At 37.1% G+C, this 20,723-nt stretch overlaps 1 protein-coding gene across 1 annotated transcript in view; it reads right to left on the reverse strand.

Moving 5' to 3' along the window:
- Positions 1 to 876: 876 nt before the first annotated feature.
- The window catches only part of CHSY3 (chondroitin sulfate synthase 3), a 244,790-nt gene continuing 224,943 nt past the window's right edge, over positions 877 to 20,723 (reverse strand). Inside the window, exon 3 of the mRNA XM_008516417.2 lies at positions 877 to 8,122. Within this exon, the coding sequence (XP_008514639.2) occupies positions 6,560 to 8,122 (1,563 nt within the window). The 3' untranslated portion in view covers positions 877 to 6,559. The remainder of the gene's footprint in view (positions 8,123 to 20,723) is intronic.

Raw genomic sequence — 20,723 nt, forward strand, 5'->3', positions numbered from 1 at the left:
TGTAGAATATGAAAATATTAACATTATTGACATTGGAAAAACACAATGATATACAACTGTATAAATCATATAATTATTTGATATTAAGCTACAAATAATAATGGCTTACCAAAAAAATATAACAAAATATATGTAAACTGATATCTTTGTTATAAATTTAGTTTGTAAAAGCAAAATAATTTCTAAAAATACACATTAAGATTTATTCATGAAATCTCTTTTCCTTTAAATGAACGGATAATTAATTCAGTAACTATTTTGATGCAATGCTTTTTCCATTAAAGTACAAACCCGACTTTAATGTTGAACAGATTAATTGAGAAGTGGGAAGCTGCTGGAGGGAATCAAAGTTCTCTGCCTTCAGTTTCTAGTCTACATACTCAAGAGGCTGTGTAAGATCTGTTCCCTGGGAATGCTAGTCGGCTAACAAGGAGGAGAAATAAATCCCGGCATATTTTAAATAGAGCAGGGTTGCTTATGAAAAAGAGTTGAAAAACTTATGTTAACTTCAGCCTTCATGATTTATACAATAGCAACCTCTCAAAACCAATACCAGAAACTTGTAGTCTAAACCTCATATAGCTTGTATTAAGAAGTGTGGGAGACAGGGAAGAATCCACTGGCAGAGAAAAGAAAAGAAAATATTGAAAGTAAAAGTAGGTCATCAGCATGTTAGAAGGACATAAAAACTTGGAGGCAAGTGAAAAAGAAGAAAATAATGCAAGGATCCACAACACACTGCCTTTTTTCTTTTATTTTCTTAGTATTATGCCTTTAACATTTTATTTATCACCTATTAAAGACTTTCCTTTTAGAAATAGGTATGGAGTCATTTTGGTATGTATGGAAAGAAAAGGGAAATAAACTTGAGGCCAATTGTGGTGACAGAATATTTAATAAGTTAGATACATAGAGTTATTAATTCTAAGGTTGTGGTATTTGTTTTCATTTTTACATGAACTTTTGGCCTGGAGTTATTTCTGACTGAGGTCAGATTGGTCACTTGATACCAGAATCAAGACATAAGAGTCAAGGCAGGTTCCTATTTCTGTATTGGAAATTCACCTACAGATCTTACATTCTATTTGGCTTATACACATCTCCTCACTTGGATAGAACAAGAAAATGTGACGTGTGTGAGACTTTAGGGGATAGGAGTTGGGGAAGAACTGAGATAAAGATGAAGAACGGCCCCTCAGAAGGAGGCCTGGGAGTAGGGGGAGGTCTGCTTTCAGGTGATGCGTGTTCTCGCAGTCTTAGAGTTTCTACCTGAGTATTGTCCCCAAACAAGTTCTCAGTAAATATTTGCTAATTGGTTAGCATTACAGATAAGAGCAAGTATTCTAGGGGGAAAGAAAAGCTTTTTTAAAAAATTCTGTTGAAGTCTTTCTTTTATATAATAGGTCCATTTTAAGTAAAATTTTATCCTTCTAATCTTATACACACCAGTTCCTTCAGAACTGATCCTATAAATAAAGACTGAAGTTGGCTGGTAATGGAATAGCAAGAATGTATACCTGGGCATGATGGATAATCAAAACTCAATGATCTTGGCTTTTATGCCAACCTATGGACTAATACATAGTGATTGACTTCAATTGAAATAAAATCCTGCATGGACTAGAATCCCAAATATGGTGCAGACCGTGGCAGCTTCTGACATGAGAAAGAAGGAGGGAAACAGACAATTGGATGTCAAATTGTAGGCAATACTAGAATATCCCGGCATCTTTGTGCCTGCGCCAGGTGGTTTGCTGCTTGCTGCAGATGTGCCTGTATTGCCACCTGGGAGCATGAATCACTGCTGATGTCTCATCATCCCCACCGTCTGTCTTGTCAACCACGGCAGCATGGCTGGCGGCTGAGTGAGGCTGTGGGGCACACAGGCAGAGCTTCACTGGCACATTCCAGGATTCCATCCTGCCTCTACTGTTCTACCGCTTGAAAACTAAAGGCCTAGGAGACTTCAGGACTCAGCACAGACAGACTACCTTTACTGTATGTTTGACAATGATTACGATGCTAATAAAAGTGCAGATAGGGAAGGTAAGGGCAAGTCAGCAGTACTAAGAACTGATAACAGCTCCTTTTATGGTCCCTTAGGACAATATTTTGCCCATTTGTGTGGTAATATCCATATCACAGGCTACTTCCTGAAGAGATATGCCTTCATTAATAAGCCCAAATGAGAGTTTAAGTAGACAATTCCCTGCCTTACTAGCAGGCCACTTTTAGACAGAGATATCCCTAGGGTAAGGCACACTAAGTTCCTATGACTTGCCAGGCTACAGATGCAGTGACTCAGAAAGGAGCAGGTGGTAGGGAGAGCAAGGTAGCCTGGTCATATAATGTGAAGTGTTTCAATGCCTTCATTCTCCCATATGAATCTCATCATCATGGCCAATGTAGAGTCACAGACATTGTACTGGCTGTTTGAGACTCATCTTGACATATTTTACCTGCTTAAACATATTTTCTGTTAGGTGGAGAGTGGTAAAGAGGGGAGATACCAACTCTCTCTAGGCCCAAATCTAGCCTAGGCTATTCTCTCTGGGACAGGGCAGGCCTGGCTCAAAAGGCCTGGCAGCACTATAGCCAGGGCAACCCAAGCTGCTAGAAAGGGGCCTCATTTTCTGGGCCCTCCTCGTGGAAGAAGGAACTGCCTAGGGCTAATCGGAAAATGCAACCATGGGAAATCAGAGGGGCCCAGCCGTGGGGCTGCTGACAAGAGTTGGGCATCAGCTTTCTCACGGTAAAAACACAGGGATTTTCTAGTTTACACTTCCAGTGGGCGTTTTTTCTCTTGGTTGGACTGTGACTTCACACACTTGGGTATTTCATTCCTGTAGTTCCCCTTCTATAAACTATGCACAATGGGCTCAACTCTTAGATTCTGAAATATCTCAGCTCTGACGAAGCTGCTTTATGCTAAGTCTGTATGATTAAAGTGACATAAATAGTCCAGCAGTGACGTGGTGGTGTTCACTGCAGATGGCTTCTGCACTCAGCTGGCTGAGAACATATAGAAGAACTGTTTCTGGTGTCAGGAATTCTGAGCCTTGTTTCCTCCTGGCCGAGGTCCAGAGACTTGTGAGCAAGTAGACCGAAGAAACCCTTTCCCAACACAGTGCTACTCAGAGGGAGCTAGCAAAGTGGTGGAAGACTGAGATGGAAAGCCCGAGGAGGCTCCAACTGAGCAAAGCATCACCAAACTTAGCTCTGTCCAGAATGAGCATACAGCAGAAGTGAGCTGCATGGTGGATCAGACGCGTTCATGGTGTCAGCTAGACCTCTGCTCCCCCTCGTCTTCTACAGCACCCCAACAACTGAGAAGCCGTGGGTGAGAGTGGAAAGACAGGTGCTTCAGATTCAGACAGCAATACATGTAAATCTTAACTCTACAGTATGCCATATATGGTACGAACTCAGGGCAAGTTACTTAATCATTCATGGCCTCAGTTTCCCTAGCTGTTGAATGAAGAAAATAACACCTCAGAGCTGTAGTGAGGATTACATTTAAAAGGACAACGCAAGTAAAATGCACAGTGTGCTGCTAAGTGGACAGCAGATGATCAATAAGATGATGTTGAAGCTTGATGGAATTGTTATTGGGGTGGCATTTAAACAGAACATCCATAGCTGTCCAAATAAGGGTAATGCCAATAGTGTACATATATTGTGCTTTAGGTTGCATTCACATTGTGTTGCCCTTCAACCTTAAAGAGATTTTAAGTAGTATCTACTACACAGAGAGAAAAACACTCTTAATTTTACTAGGATAATTCCAATAAATTTTCAGTCAGCAAATATTGCGGTGCCTTAAAAAGAAATAGGAAAGCTCAATGCAAAATTATAAAATAGAATTTAAATGCACTTACGTTAATTTCAATATAGTGTGCACATGAATAATTAAGTTCAAATGAGATCTCTGCCTTCCCTTGTTTCATCAGTATAATGGAGAATGCCACTTCAACCCTGGGCAGCTGCCTCAGGACTCTTGAAGACTCGGGGTGTTTGAAATGAGGCCTTTACCTTTCTTCCTCAGTAAAACTCTCCGTTACTTCAATTGTCTAAGTTAAAGAAAAGAGCAGACCCTGATTTCTTTTCTTCATTAATAAAATCATTAATAATTACTATTTAGTAATAGATCTTCCCAAATGACTATCTTTACTGCATGTTAATACCTTCACTCTTCAGGAAAATAAAACCTGCAAGAGCTAACTGACGTAATGTAGGAAAATAAGTTATTAAAGTAAGGGTTTGTGAAGGCCAGAGACAATATTAGAGCAGAGATCAATTGTAAATTGTTGGCCCTGTCAAGATTTTTAATGTCTAAAAGTGCCATGAATTCCTTTCTAATGAATCTGACATTATTAAAATTATATGTTATAGTCAAGGAGAGTGCCATGATGTTTGTCCCAATATTAAGCAATGTTATTTTTTTGAGGGCCCCTAGAATATCTTCACTAAAAGACATTGTTACTATGTGAGGAATCCATCACTAAGGCAAATGCCATATGGCCTCCTGGCAATCAGTTCCAAATAATGGTAAAAATTTACAACAATCGCTTTCAAATAAATTTTGATGCAGATTTTAGTCTTATTGTGTGAAAAAAGAGTACATCTGAAAGTTACATAATGTGATAATCCAATGTCACTGTTATAAAAACAAAAATTAAAATTAAAAAAAGGATAAATAAATGATGTCAAAAAAATAAAGAAAATCAAAGTGCAGAACAGTATGTACAACATGCTACATTTTGTGCATAAAGGACGAAAAAATAAAGTATCCTTTTTGCTTAAGAAACTGGAAAGACATGCACGCAAATGTACATCCACCCAAAACAGTGGTTATGTGTGGTCAGGGGCAGATCGAGTGGATGGGGCATGGGACTGATAGCTGTAGACATTTAAAAATTTCATTTGATTTTGGAACCATGCAAATGTGTTACCTATATACAAAACAAAATTTAAAAAATATGCCTGCATGAGTTCCTCTTGCATGAATTTCCATTTCCTCCTTTTTTGTTTTTTGAGGAAGATTAGCCCTGAGCCAACACCCATGCCCATCTTCCTCTACTTTATCTGTGGGACACCTGCCATAGCACGGCTTGACAAGTGGTGCTAGGTCTTCACCCAGGATCCAAACTGGCAAATCCCGGGCTGCTGAAGTGGAATGTGTGAACTGAACTGCTGCGCCACTGGGCCGGCCCCTGCATTTCCTCTTAAATTTCTTGAATGAGATTATGTTTTTCTACAAACTGGAAACCACTGATTAGGTTTTAAGAAAGAACGATAAATGAAATTAAATGAGATAATTTCCTATGTATATATGATTGCAAAATTATAATTGTAAAATTAATTTTATAGTCATAATTTCCCCACTGATTTTTTTTATCTTTGAGCCATCTACCAACCCATATTAAAAGCTATTTCTGACCTGTTCTTGGTTCAGTTTGATCAGAAAGTTGAAGAGATTGAGGAGGATTACATGCCTGGATTGTAAATTATTGAATAAGGAAACTGCCCAATTTAACCACTTATGAAGACTAGAATTTAAAGCATGATAATACACATAGCACGCCCATAATCCCTTATTAACCTTACCAGTCTGTGTAGCAAGCACATTTTGGTGAGTATGACCACTAAGAAATATATCAAATGTGACTAAAAGGAAACAACACAACTTTTTCAGTGTTTTTGAAAAAGAATACTGTTATACCTGTGTTTTATTATAAATAACCAGGTTCTGTCATATTTTATCTTCTTGCCAGCAAATGAAGGACATTGTTTCATAAAGCTATTTCTAAAATGTTTCATTTCTAAAATGTACATGAATATTTAATTAAATCATATTTCCTTGAGAAAATAAAGTTCATTCGCATTTATAGCAGACAGTTGTGAGGAGTACATAATTGTCATAAGACCAGGGTAGCCAGTACCGGTTGCTTGTGGAACAAAACTCCTCAAATTTTAAAACTTTTTTTTAAAAAATAAACATACAATCATAAGTGTTCATTTACTTTAAAAATTCTAAAGATGAAGAAAATTATTGTCTATAGATTTAAGTCCTTGTATAAATTACAAAACTCAAGTTTATGTTACAGAGTCCCTTCCCCATAGGAAGCATAAAGCACTTTTGTGGTACCTTTCACCAGTAAATATTTGTATCACATTGAATTTGACAAACAAAATAAAAATTGATATTGCATCTTTAAGCTCCAAGAGGACATTCTTCTAAGCTGTCTCTCATGATGAATGAGCTTCAAAAGTCATCTGATTGCCACAATTTAACTCAATCTCAAATAAAGATATAGAAAAGTAATACATATGTTGACTTCAGTAGAAATCTGAAATATCAGTGAACTGCAGACTCTTCTTGCTTGAGGTCAACAAACACCCTTTGGAAGACAACCAAGAGTAGTTTCAGACCAGTACAACACAATAAAATTATAACAATAATAATTATAATAAAAATAACAATAATAAAATAAAAATAACAACAACCAACAATGAGGTAAACTCCCCTTTAAAAAGGCAACATGTGTTGCCTGGACTGTCAGGAGAGAGTTCGATTGTACCTGACACCCAAATGTTTTTCCAACCAAAGTTCAGCCAGTTGCATGGTTGAGGCAAAAGTACTTGCCTTGGATCCTAAGCACATCTTATACTGCTTAGGGTCCAAGTTAGGGTCGCAATGAACTGGATGAAAAATATGCACCACTCCTACTTCTTGACTTCTGAAGGGCCTTAAGCCAGATAGAATAACTTTATTATAGAGATCTACATCTTCCAGTCCCCAGCCTTGTATTGAGGTATCAAATCCACCTGCACCCAGAAGATCACTTTTATAAATACAGGTAATTCCATATCCATAGTCTCTCCAAAATCCAGACTTCTTTGAGAAGACAAAGTCATCATCAGTGGGAGGATTTCCCCCATTGGTTACCTTTGGGTCATACTGGCTAAAGATGATGGGGTAGTACACCTGTTGTCCCTGAATTGTATTGTCTCTACATCGTTGGAGAAAGTCTCCTCTGAAGATCAAGTCAACATCACAAAATAGCAGCAAAGTATCATTGTCAAACTGGGAAGAAGCCATTTCAAGACCAAGACCTCTGGAAAACTCGCCCTTCATGGGGATCAGGGTCATTTCTGTTTTAGGGTACTTGTTCTGATATTCTTTTATCAGCTCAATATGCTTCTCAGAATCTTGGCCAGAATCCCTACTGAAAAGGACGATGACCAGCTTTACATTCTGCTTTGGGATAAGACAAGTATTTTCAAAGTTCTCCATGAATCTCAAGAAAATGTCATACCTGCCAATGAGAGGAACAAGAATGTGTATTTTCTTTTCATTGTGCCCTCCCATTTCTTTGGCACCTTGAAAAGGAGACAATATATTTAAAGAATTAGACATAAAGGAGAATGACTGAGTCTCGCTGTTAATACTCTCCACAAGACTGTTGACATCTAGCTCCTCAGTTTCTCTAAAGAAAGGCTTGCTGAACAACTGCTGAAGGTAGGCATGACGTCTCACTGGCACAGTCAGTTTCCTCCCCTTGTGTCTTTTGTACAAGAGGAGTAAATCCAAAATGTACTCCACCCCATGCATGGGATCAACCCTGCGGTAGCCATACTGAATTTCCTTGAAGTCAATGAGCCGTCCCCTGCTCTTGGCATTCTCATTGATCATCTCCATCACCTGTAGCACAGTGTCATCCAGTGCTGTTCTCAGGATGCTGTTGATGCTCTGTCGAGGAGGCTGGTTCTCAGATGCCGAGTAAAGGAGCTTCCCTGTCAGGAACTCCCATTCTATCACTTCATCTCTCTCTCGAGGCTGGAAGTGATTGAAAGAAGGCATTACTCCCAGCTGCTGGTCCTCTTTGCTCACCTCACTGTTACTGAGCTTGCTCATCAGAGCGCTCTCCCGGTGGAGCTGGATGGTACGGTAACGAAGTTCAGAAATTTTGCGACTGAGCATGTAATTATGAAGCCTGTATTGGTAGGCAGGCCTTTTGTTGGGATGAAGTGTTATGGCTGCATGGATTTTGCTATTGTGAAGGTCTTGGATATAACCCTTCCGATTGTGTTCGTAATTTTCATGGAACAGTTGCTGCATCTGAAAAGTAAAAAGAAATCAGGAGGTTAGAATAAATTTAGAAAGAAATAAAGCAAAATCTAAAACATTTAATTAAAATATTTAATAAAAATCTGGGGCCGACCCGGTGGCACAGCAGTTAAGTTCGCACGTTCCGCTTCGGCGGCCTGGGGTTCACTGGTTTGGATCCCGGGTGTGGACATGGCACCGCATGGTAAGCCATGCTGTGGTAGGTGTCCCACATACAAAGTGGAGGAAGATGGGCACGGATGTTAGCTCAGGGCCAGTCTTCCTCAGCAAAAAGAGGAGGATTGGCAGCAGTTAGCTCAAAGCTAAGCTTCCCCCCCCCAAAAAAAAATTAATAAAAATTAGTTACATGGTATTTCATAACAAAAATGACTTGTAAAATTTATATTTAAAAGAAATGAAAATGGGGACTGGCCCCATGGCCGAATGGTTAAGTTCGTGCGCTCCATTTCAGTGGCCCAGGGTTTCGCCGGTTCAGATCCTGGGTGCAGACATGGCACTGCTCCTCAGGCCATGCTGAGGCAGTGTCCTACATGCCACAACCAGAGGCACTCACAACTAGAACATACAACTATGCCCTGCGGGGGGAGTGTTTTGGGGAGAATAAAAAAGATTGGCAACAGTTGTTAGCTCTGGTGCTAATCTTTTTTTTAAAAAAAAAAAGAAATGAAAATGGTTTTAAAATGTCAAATTCATATGCTCAAATACGACAAACTAACCACCTGTCAATTCATATGCAAATACTGCATACTAACCACCAGGTATATGTTTTGAAGAAAAGAATCTTTGTCCCTCTATTTATTCTAAAATCAACCCCAAATATCAAAGAAAACAAGACTGGAATATACCCATAGCCCCATAATAAATCATTGTGATGGAGAGGAAGAGCGGGTAGAGCATGGACTTTTCAAAATAGGGAGGTTCTCTGAGGAGTAAACCCAATTCCTGTTGCTTGGAAGGCCAAATCAGCCCCATAGGAGATGTAAATTTTATTCAGTATCCTGATATATCATCTTTACAGAGTAAGTTCTTGGTAAGGTAAGATGGAACAGAAACTAGATTGATCTACACTACTGACCTGAAGGATCATATCCAAAATTAGACATGCTTGACATCCTTCTGAACCAGAAAGGCTCTCTGCTAGTCTAGAAGAAGCTCACTACCTCAGGCAGAAACGAAAATGAGGAAAACTCGAGTTATAAGATCAGACTTCAAAGTGCTAGCTGACTCCTCTTCCTCTTCCAGGCAGTAAAGAAACCTCCATCGCACCCTCTAAGATAAGGGAGAATGGAGGAGGAGGAGGAGGGGGAGGAGGAGGAGGACAATTGCCAGCGGCAGCAGCAGCATGAGATATCCGCAAATATATTGATGCACAAGGAGGAAAGGAATATGGCAAACTTAAGCATATATATCCAAAACAGGCAAAAATTATAAACAAATCAAATAAATTAAAATACAATCTCCAAAAAAATGACTCAAGGAAAAGATAAATAAGCTTAAAGATAAATAAAACCACTGATAGTCACATTACAAGAAGCATGAAGTGAGATTTGTGGAAAACGTAGGAAAAAGAGACTTGAAAAAATTTAGCAGAATACTAGAAATATAAAAAAGAGAATAAAAGTTTGGAAAGATATATATATCCATATGCATACATATATAAAAATGTATATATGTAACATTTAAAAATTTAAATACATATTTAATATGTACGGATATATATTAAAGGAGATAAAAAACATGTATATTTCCTTAAAATAAAGGTAGATATACATCTATGTGCTATTAGGTGAAGAGAAACAAAGGAAAATAAACAAACAAAACCCACTTTGGCTGTAAGAAGAAAAAGAATGAATCTTGCCACAACATTCTCCATAGCAACATCAATGCTGAAAAGTAGCAGAGCACAGCCTAGGAAGACCCCAGGAAGGCAAATTAATGACTCATAATTTTATATTCAATCCAGCTAGAGCTCATGTTTATCCCACCAAGGCTAGATATCAAATTTTATTGCAAAAAATAAATAGCTCCTACATGTAAGAACTTGTGGCAGATTTGTGGTGATAAATTCCGGCTCTCCTCCCATTGAGAGGTGAGGTCTATGTCTCTTCTCTTGAATCTGCGTGACTCTGTGACTACTTTAACAGACCACAGTAGAAGTGACGCTGCCAGTTTCTAGATTGGCAGCTGCTGCTTCTTGTCTTTTGGAACTCTCGCCCTACAGAAGCCAGCTATTAAGAAAAAAGTCTGAGTTAGTTTTCTTGTTGCTGTCAGCACCTTCAATAAAATGTGGAATAGCAGAATCAGAATCCTTGTTCCAATCCCAGAGTCAGGGAAGAAGCTGGCAATATTCCTCTTTAACACATTAAAGAAGTTCCTTTCTATTTCTAGTTTGCTAAGAGTTTTTATCATGAAAGAATTTTGAAGTTGATCAAATGTTTTTTCTGTATCCATTAAGATTATGCGATGTCACTTCTTTTTTCTGTTATGGTGAATTGCACTGATTGATTTTCTAATATTAAACCACTACTGTACTCTTTGACTGAACTCATAAGGATCCTGACATATTATCCTCTTTATATATGACTGGAATACATTTACAAATACTTTCTTTGGAATACACTGTGAGATACCAACTCTCCCCAATTGGATATATAGATTCAACGCAATTCCAATACAAATCCTACCATTTTTTGAAAAGAAAATATTACTGTTGATATTAATAAGTTGATTCTAAAATTTATATAGAAATGAAAAGTCAAGGATATTCAAGATAATCTTAAAAAAGATATACTATGGATAAAAAGTTACAGAAATTTAGACAGTAAGATATTGGTACAAGGGTTAACAAATAGAACAAAGGACCAAAATAATCCATAAATGAACCTACTCATGACTTAAGACTTATCAGGTGACTTATGACAAACACGACACTTGAGAGTGGAGAAAGGGAAGTCTTTTCAGTAAATAATACAAGGTCAGTTGGATATTCATATGGAAAAAAGTAAAAACTGAGCCCCTACATCCCACAATAAAAAAAAAAAAAACCTGTACAAATTAGTAAGGAATAAGGAAAACCCAGCTGAAAAATGGGAAAAAAAACCTGAATGGGCACTTCACAAAGGAGAATATGCAAATACCTGATAAACATACAAAAACATTCTCTAGCTCATTCATCACCAGGGTAATGCGATTTAAAGTCAAAATGTGACAACATTATGAACCTACAAGAATGGCTAAAACTAAACCAACTGCTAATGCATTGCCAAGATTTGGAACTCTCATACCTGGTTGGTGAGAATGTAACTTGGTTCAATCATTGTGGAAAACTGTATCAACTAAAATGACTATACATTCTCTGTGACTCAGTGATTCTACTCTTAGATACATGCCCAATACAAACACAAACACACACCTAAAAATATATGTAAGAATTTTATAGCAGCATTATTCAAAATACTCCAAAACTGAAAGCAACCCAAATGTACATCAAGAGTAGAATAGAAAACTAAGTATGGGAAAATTTATATAATGGAAAACAACACATCAATTAAAATAAATGAAATACTACTACTCACAACAATGTGGACAAATCTTACAAACAAGTGAGAGAAGCCATATACAAAAGAATACATTTTATTTGATTCTATTTATAGGAAATTCAGAAGCAGGTAAGGCTAACTATGCTGTTAGCTATTAGAGCAGTGATCAAGTCAAGAAAAGGGGCAGGAAGCTCTAGTGTGCTGGTAGTGTTCTGTTTGTTGATCCAGGTCATGGTTACATGTATGCATTCAACTTGTGAACATTCATTGAACTGCTGCTTAAGATATGTTGGTCTATTATACTCCAATTAATAAAATATTTTAAAAGTATGCATACACATGCATTAGAATTAGGTAGGTTTTTCTGATGTGTATGTACATAAACGTGTACGGCTATGTGGGTGGAAGAGAGAGAGAGAGCATCATGGAAGTTTTCCTAGAGAAGATGACCTAACAGGAGTAAGACCAACACCATAGCAGATTCTTTATCTCTAGTGTTTCAGCTGGTTCCTTTTCTACACTCAAAAGGACTTTCAAATCAACATCATTTGACTTTGAAGAATATAACAGTAGATATTTTGAGAAGGATTTTAGACTTGATTCAAGACACAGCAGTTCAGTTGCATCCAATATTTTTTTCTGAAAACATATGCCAATTTATTTTTTAACTTGGATCAATATGAAATCAAATTAAGTCCATAATTTGCAGTGGGCTGTTATAGCTCCATTTTTGTAGTGTCATTATTTTTTACCTGAGACTGCTTCAATATTTTACTTTATGTAATTTTCCATGGATCTTTTTTGTTTGTATGCAAGAAGGTAAAAAAAAATATATTTCTGATTACATATAGACTACTAATTATACCACCTCTAAAAAGTATTGGCTATTTGAAACTATTCTTTTTTAAGGCATGCTTTACATTAGTAAGAAAAAGGGAACATGCTAAGCTAAATAGGAAACCGTGCTCAGAGGCAAGCTGTTAAACGGCAGGATTATCTGGCTCCTTTGGTGATACTGAAGTGACTAATACAGCACAATTTGATAAAGGTGACTTTTTGTTATAGAACAAATAATATCTTAGTATTGAAATGTTTAACTAACTTGCATCACTCACTTCATTATAACCCAAGCTGTCCTATAGTGCTTGTCCTTCTAATGTAGCCCTTTGCAGAAATATTACATGCAAAGACAGTGATGGGGACAATCCTTAAAAATAGCACATTCATGCATACTCCACGTAATGCAGCAATGATGAGAACACCTTGAATTTATGTCATATTTTCCATCAAGAAGAATACAGCATATCCAAATTTTCTACATTTTTATGCAGAGAGGTTCAAGCTATATAGGACAGACATGAGAATATTTAAGAGCCTGGCTATGATGTCAGCCAGATCTGGATCTGAGTACTTGCTTTAGCACTTCCAAGCCATTTCCTATCCAATCTGTCTAAATCTCAGTCTCCTTATCTATAAAAGGGAAAATACTAACTACCTCAATGTATATTGAAACATTGATCAATAAGAAAAAATATATACAATGCTTAGCATTATGTCTGTCACATAGAAAACAATAGGGGCTGGCCCCATGGTCTAGTGGTTAAGTCTGGTGCGCTCCACTTCGCCAGCCCGGGTTCACAGGTTTGGATCCTGGGAATGGACCTACACCACTTGTGAGCCATGCTGTGGCAGAGACACACATACAAAATAGAGGAAGACTGGCACAGATGTTAGCTCAGGGCAAATCCTCCTCAAGCAAAAAAAAAAAAAGAAAACACTCAGTAAATGATAACTATGTATAAATAACAGTTCAAGGATTTCTCAACCTCCTCTTGAGACTGCTCTTTTAGCTAGGATTTTTCAGAGAACGAGAGCAGCATGCTTTAGTTGGCTTGCTTATCTTTGTTCATTTCTCAAAATGCTTGGGAACAGTTATAATTTGGCCACATACTCTCAGGGCTTCAATGTGTCTAACACGCCAATGAGGCACCTCCTCCTCACTGAAGTCCTCAACATTTCACTACAAGAAAGATGAATTACTGTGAGGATTTCAGGAAACCAAGGTTCAAGAGGGTTAAGGGACCTAAACAAGGCTCTACTGAGAGTAATGAGATTACAACGGAAACTAGAATAAGCAGCCAGTTTTGCTACTTATCACACTAAATTCTGAACGTCGCAAAACTGTTTTAAGGGAAGGTGTAAAATTTACTTTTAAAGTTATATTAGCTCGTTTGAAATCATTCAGGGACTCTAATTTAAATTGGCTTCCTCTCCGTTTCAGAATTTTCAATTGATTTCGTGGTACCTCCAGATCCTTCCACTGAAAGGAGGGAGATAATTTTATGCTAACAAAATTACAGCAGCAGTTAAGATCAGCGTGTCCTGACCGACACCGGGGCTGTAAGTGTGTCACCCAAAATCTCACCTCCTGAGAAGGAAATCATCTGAGAAGCTATAGAAAAATCTATTATGAAAATCAGAGAGTGGGAGAATAAATGTCAAGATATGAATGTATGTTATTATTAATATTCTACTATATTAGACTTCCGTTTCCCCCTTAGATTTATCAATAATGAAAACATAGTGTAGGTAACTTTTGGAAAGATCACAGCTACGTAAATAAAGGAATTCCATTTCAACAATTAAAATCTTCAAGGAAACAGTAAGGAGCTGACTGCGAATAGGCACAGGGTAACTTTTGGAACGATGCAAAGTTTGTAAAACTAGATTGTGGTAATGGTTCCACAACTAAACAAATTTATTAAACATTATTATTTTTTTTTTTGAGGAAGATTAGCACTGAGCTAACATCTGTCACTAATCCTCCTCTGTTTGCTGAGGAAGATTGGCCCTGAGCTACCATCCATGCCCATTTGCCTCTACTCTATCTGTGAGACGCCTGCCACAGCATAGCTTGACAAGTGGTGCGTAGGTCTGCACCCGGGATCTGAACCGGCGAACCCTGGGCCGCTGAAGTGGAATGTGTGAACTTAACCACTGCACCACCAGGCTGGCCCCTACTAAATATTATTAAACTGGACACTTACAAGGGGAGACTTTTGCAGATTGTAAATTATACCTCAATAAGGCTATTTTTAAAAAGACATAGGGAATGTTAAAAACAAAATACAGCAAACTCCAGTTTTAAAAATGAAGAGACTGGAACAATACATAGTCACAAAATATGTGTAGGATTTCCAAAAGCTGATGGGGTTGAACAGAATCATCTGGAAGCGAGTGGAGACGAAAGGCCAAGGAGAACAATGTCAGTGACAAAAGGTTGGAGGATAGTAGGTCTCAGAAGTAACCAGGAAAAATATACTGCCTGACAATGCAGGGCACAGAACCTATTCTGTGTGTAAAGCTGTGTGTGCAGTAACCGAGGTGGCCTGAGCTGGCAGAATAAGTCCCTAATGGAAATGTTCTGTTTCCAACAAGTAGAAGAGACGGAGCTACAGAAAGCAAAGCATTAAACAGTTAAGCCATGTTTTCAAGTAGGTTTAGTCTGAGGCAGCAGAGAGGACTGATGCCTTTTCTTTCTGGAAATCAGCAAGCCCAGGACTGTAACAAACACCTCTGCCAAAACAAATCTATGGTGAAGGGCTTGTCCAGGGACAAGTAATTTTTTCAGAGGTACGTATGTTTTCTAAAAAAGGAAAAATAGTACAGCAGTAACACAGAGTTTCTATAAGAAAAAAAGCCTAGACGAAAAACTAGCCCCCCCACGACTCCAAAAAATAAGCCATAGAACTGAGGAAAACATGAAGCAACTGTTTTTAAAAACATAAGAAACATTTTTCTCGATCTTTGAAAACAGCAAAATAGAAATATAAGACCTCAGGGACGTGATGGTAAGATGAAATGTCAGCTCACAGAACTAAGAAATGAAAAATAAACTATCACAGACATGAAAACAAAATCAGAAGGAAAGGAAAAGAATAGACACTATGGAAAGTTCAGTAAGGGATAGAAAAGATGGAAATTAGGAAAGCTAAAAAAATGGAATAGAAATAAGAGTTACAATGAACTAGAGAGAAACAATTCAGGACTTAGAAGAGGACTTGGTACATAGTAACTGCTATTAATAGGAATTATAATAAGAATTAGCTATTATTATTGTATGGGTACTTGTTTTTACTATTATTATTATTATTATTAGTGTAGATATTGAATAAATGAGTAAATGAGTAAATGAGAACGGCCTTGGTTAAGTTTTCCTTAGAAAGTAATTCAAATACGCTCAGCATAGCCATCATTTGATTTCAGATTATCATCTAAAAACTAAAAAACTCAATTGTCTTCATGAGGTCCTTATTGAAACAAAGGGGAAATAGGAGGCCATGCCATTATTGGAAAGCTGTTCATGAACATCTTTTGAACTCTCTACTAAGAAAATAATTGCATTAATTTTTCTCTATGAAGGAGAAAATTTCCTTCATTTATTTGTGTAAAGAAGCTATTTCAGTTTAGTGCAAGTTCTTTTGTTCCCATTATGCCACTCCATTTTTCTTAAAAAGAAAGGATCCTCTAACTTAGAAAATTCTCTTTGAATCTCTTCTTATATATAAGATTAAGGAGGGTTTGGGAAAAGGAGGTATTCTTGTTCTAGGAAGTACAGACTCTGCAAATTAGAATAATTTATGCAGGTGAATAGGAAATACTAAACCACTGAAGTGGTGTAAATATTATGCTGATGATGTACCTAAGGGTTGGGTAAGGTGTCTCACAAATATTTAACTCATTCTATTCTCTTTGACTTAGTTATGCAACACTACACAACTAAATGGAGGGTCTTACTGCCCTTAATACAAATGCCTAATGAGCTTTTTAAAAAAATTTTCTAAGAGTAATAGTAATATAAAGGTTCCAAGCAGAATAGTGAATTTTCAAATTAACATACTATTTTCCCCCAATTACTGTCTTCAGATGTTAACAGTAAATTTCTTAAAGTGTGTCCTACTTGTCTGGTAATAATGACACAACGAAAATAGTACCTAATTTTAAATATTAAGAGAAGATATGAGTTTGGGAAAAAAAATACATATATCATTCTATAATTATAAAGAGAATGAAAAAATGTTAAAAGGTATAGCATGAATAAGCTGTTGAAAGCAAAGAGCTAGTTTAAGATAAGACATGCCCTTTTTCACATCATGTATGTATGTTTGTTACATACAATTAAGAGCACTATTTTGCTATTGAGATATATAAAAATAATAGCACCTTGGAAATAAGCACATTTAATCCACAAACTCTACTTTAAAAATTCACTGTATAACATGTAATAAAATTGCATGGAACTAAATACACATGTGTGCACATACACATGCACATAAATGCAAACAAAAATGGAGAAATTCGAGTAAGATCAGTGGATATATCAATGTCAATCTCTTGGTTAAGATATTTAGCTATACAGTTTTACAAGATTTTGCCATTGGGGGAAACTGGTTAAGGGGTACATGGAATTTCTTTGCATTACTTTTCACAAATGTATGTGAACCAATAATTATTTCGAAATAAAAGTTTTAATTAAAAAATACATGCAAAGAAATAAAAGAGGAAATTTCTCTCATTTCCTTTTTGTTTTTTAAAGAAATCACCCCAAAGCATACTTAAAGCAGCAGTGTTGAAAGTAGTCCAAAGGCTGCAGATCTGATGTTGCTTTTTTTTTCTTGGTAAGCCCAGTGTTTTGAATGAATTTGAATTTGAAAAATGTTAAGTGAACAATTCCATTTATTTTTAGTCCCATAAACTTTCTTTATGTTTGTTTCATGAATTTAAATTGGCTGAGGGCATTTGTGTTCTTGGATATCTTTTTAAAGTAAAGAAATCTTAAAATGTCCCTTTCCTTTTGAAATCCTGTCATATGCTACAATATATATGAGCCTTAAGGACATCTAAGTGAAAGAAGCCAGTCACAAAAAAGACAAATACTGTATGATTCCACTTATATGAAGTATCCAAAGTAGTCAAACTCATAGACAGAAAGCAGAATGGTAGTTTCCAGGGGCTGGGAGAAGGGGAAATGGAGAGTTGTTCAATGGGTATAGAGTTTCAGTTTTGAAAGATGCAAAAGTTCTAGAGATTTGTTGCACAACAATGTGAGTATAGCTGACACTACTGAGCTGCACACTTAAAAATGATTAAAATGGGGCCAGCCCCAGTGGTCTAGTGGTTAAGTTTGGCAGACTTGGCTTTGGCAGCCTGGGTTCAGTTACCGGGAGTGGACCTATACCACTTGTCAGTGGCCATGCTGTGGCGGTGGCTCATATACAAAAAGAGGAAGACTGGCAACAGATGTTAGCTCAGGGTGAATCTTCTTCAGGAAAAAAAAAAAAGATTAAAATGATAAAAAAATTTCTTTTCCTTTTATTTCACATGATCATCACCTTTTCTAGATGGAAATACAAATCACAGTCTGGCCAATTAATATACTTTGTTATAAATGGTTTATTCCTGATTAGCTTCATTCATGGGCAAGATCTCTCTCATTGTAGTAAAAAATGGTTCACTTTATCTACAGGCTCACATTTTGTACATTCTAATCTCACAGAAAGAAAAGCAGACCTTGCCACCCAGACAAGGGCAGAGAAATGATACAAGAAAGACTGAGTGCTGTTAAGAGCACTAAACAGAGCACTGAGCTGTGCCTCAGGGCAGACCACCCTCAGACTTTCTAGTTTCCTAGGACAGTAGTTTCTTCTCCATTTCAGGCAGTTTACCTGTGATTCTGTCACTTGCAATCAAAGGAATCCTGTCAGAAACGATTTGACAAATTGATACGTTTTAATTTCAGCTCTGCACCAACGCTCTGTAGGATGTGCCTCTGTTTAACTAGCTAGTTTAATCTTGGTTGAAATCCAAACAACAATCTCATATGGGCAATGTGTACCTTGAAAACTGGTACTTTTCTTCCTGTTACATTTCATTTCGCTAGCTATTCTAGTTTAAAAAAAATAAAAACCTGCCAGACAACACAGAAAATAGCTTCCAGATACTAACTCTTACATGCGATGAAGTTTTCTTAGTATATATTCTCTACAGTTTAAAAATACTTTCAGACAACATAGAAAATAAGCATGTGATATAGATCTCCCAGCTGGGTATATTCTGGACACACACTATCTTAGGCAAATATCAAAGAGATTTAAAATCAGAAAGAAATCACTAAGCTCATCAGACTTCAGTTTATAACGGTATCATGGCACATAATCATTTGTTAGTTTAAATAAACCCAAATACTTCAAAGTTACCCTGTTAGAAATAAAATCATACTCCAATAAAAAAACACTAATCATTGAACTTGACGGCTCATAAATTTGCCTGATTCAGCCTGACACAGCTACATTCAAGCAGTGACCATATAGACGCTTCCTGATGTATAACTAAGATAACAGTGAATGATTGTGGAAACCTACACAATTCACTCCTCCTGTAGATGTTTTTAAATTTTTGGTAAATTGTCAAGTAGCTTTTTGTATTCACTATTTCCTTAAACCTTTTTTTCTACTCACAATTTATTACAGAGAACAGGCAAAGAAGAATTTCAAGAGGTTTTCAAGTTGCCACTTTGCAAACCTGCACACAGCCTTTATTCATGCAATACTTGACTACCCCCTTCACTGGTGATTTAATTACCACACCATAATTGAGAGACAATGAGAAGGAGGGCGGTTATCGCTTCCAAACTAGGCTTTCAAGACTTTGAAAAACAAAATGTAAAGATAGTGGTTGCCACACAATTTTGAAAGACATTAATACAATTAATGAATGTACTGTATCCATTGGAGGAAGTGTCTCGACTATATGATGGCACTGATCATGCATAAAATTACACCTCACTTTCCAAGTAAAAAAAGAGACAAAGACCTTTCTAATTCATAGGTTTTATTCCGGTTAGGAGAGCTTTCAAATTCCAAGTCGATTCCTATTTAACTAAAGGTGCTAAAGCTAAAGTTAAAGATTTTCTGGGGCTGATTTTTCATTTCCATTCTCCCCAAATTCAAGCAACCAGTCATTTAACCTCATGAAAGACTTATCATAAGTTTATCTAATTCTGTATGACCATCAGGTCATCCACTAATCCAGAAGGTATAAGAATGGGGCAGATAAGGATTGGGGCAAATTTAAGATATTCTGTTTAAAGAATGACATATACTTCTGCAATTATGGACTTTGGCTACATGACAATTTTTAGTGATTATCAGTAACGTGCCCATAGTAACCTTCCGGGCAATTTGGAGTGCTCTTTGCAAGAAGCTAAAATTTGATGACCTTCCAACAAACAGAAGGAGCCTTTGGCCATTATGTGGTGTTCAATGTTAATTGGTTTACGTGCAGTTTCTTACATCAGTAGATAATCTATGTTCAAACATACTTTGAAATGAAAAGACATTATATTCTCAATATTTAAGAGTGAAAATTCCATATTCATTACGTAGAAAATGGACTTACAGCTGTCAGTACATTATAGAGTAGTTTTATTTTCCCCCTCCCCAAAGCCCTAGTACATGGTTGTATATCCTAGTTGGAAGTCCTTCTAGTTCTTCTATGTGAGCTGCCCCCATAGCATGGCAACTGACAGATGGCTGGTGTGGCTCCATGACTGGGAAATGAACTCAGCTGCCAAAGCAGTGAGGGCGTTGAACTTTAACCACTAGGCCATCAGGGCTGGCTCTACAGAGTACGGTCTTATTGGATAAGTTGGGGAGGAGAACATAGCGCAGTGCCATGTGCATAGTAGATGCTCAAGAAAGCTAGTGGAATTCAATTAATATAAACATCGAAAACATGAGAAAGATAACATAATAGATTCTATGACAATATGACAATTTCTGTCAATAACTCTCCCTGACCAAAGCTTTCCTGACCCAATCCTCCCCAACGTTTTGGCTGCCTCTTTTATTTGAAGAATGAATGACATTCATTCATTTCAAACTATCAGAGAGCTTCTAAAATGTGTCAGTTGCTATGGATAGAGCAACAAAAGAAACAGGATCCCTGCCCTCCTGGAGTTAACTGCCTAATGGAAGAGACAGGCACTAAATACA

Source organism: Equus przewalskii, chromosome 13, assembly GCF_037783145.1.
Source record: "Equus przewalskii isolate Varuska chromosome 13, EquPr2, whole genome shotgun sequence".
NCBI classification, from domain to species: Eukaryota; Metazoa; Chordata; class Mammalia; order Perissodactyla; family Equidae; genus Equus; species Equus przewalskii.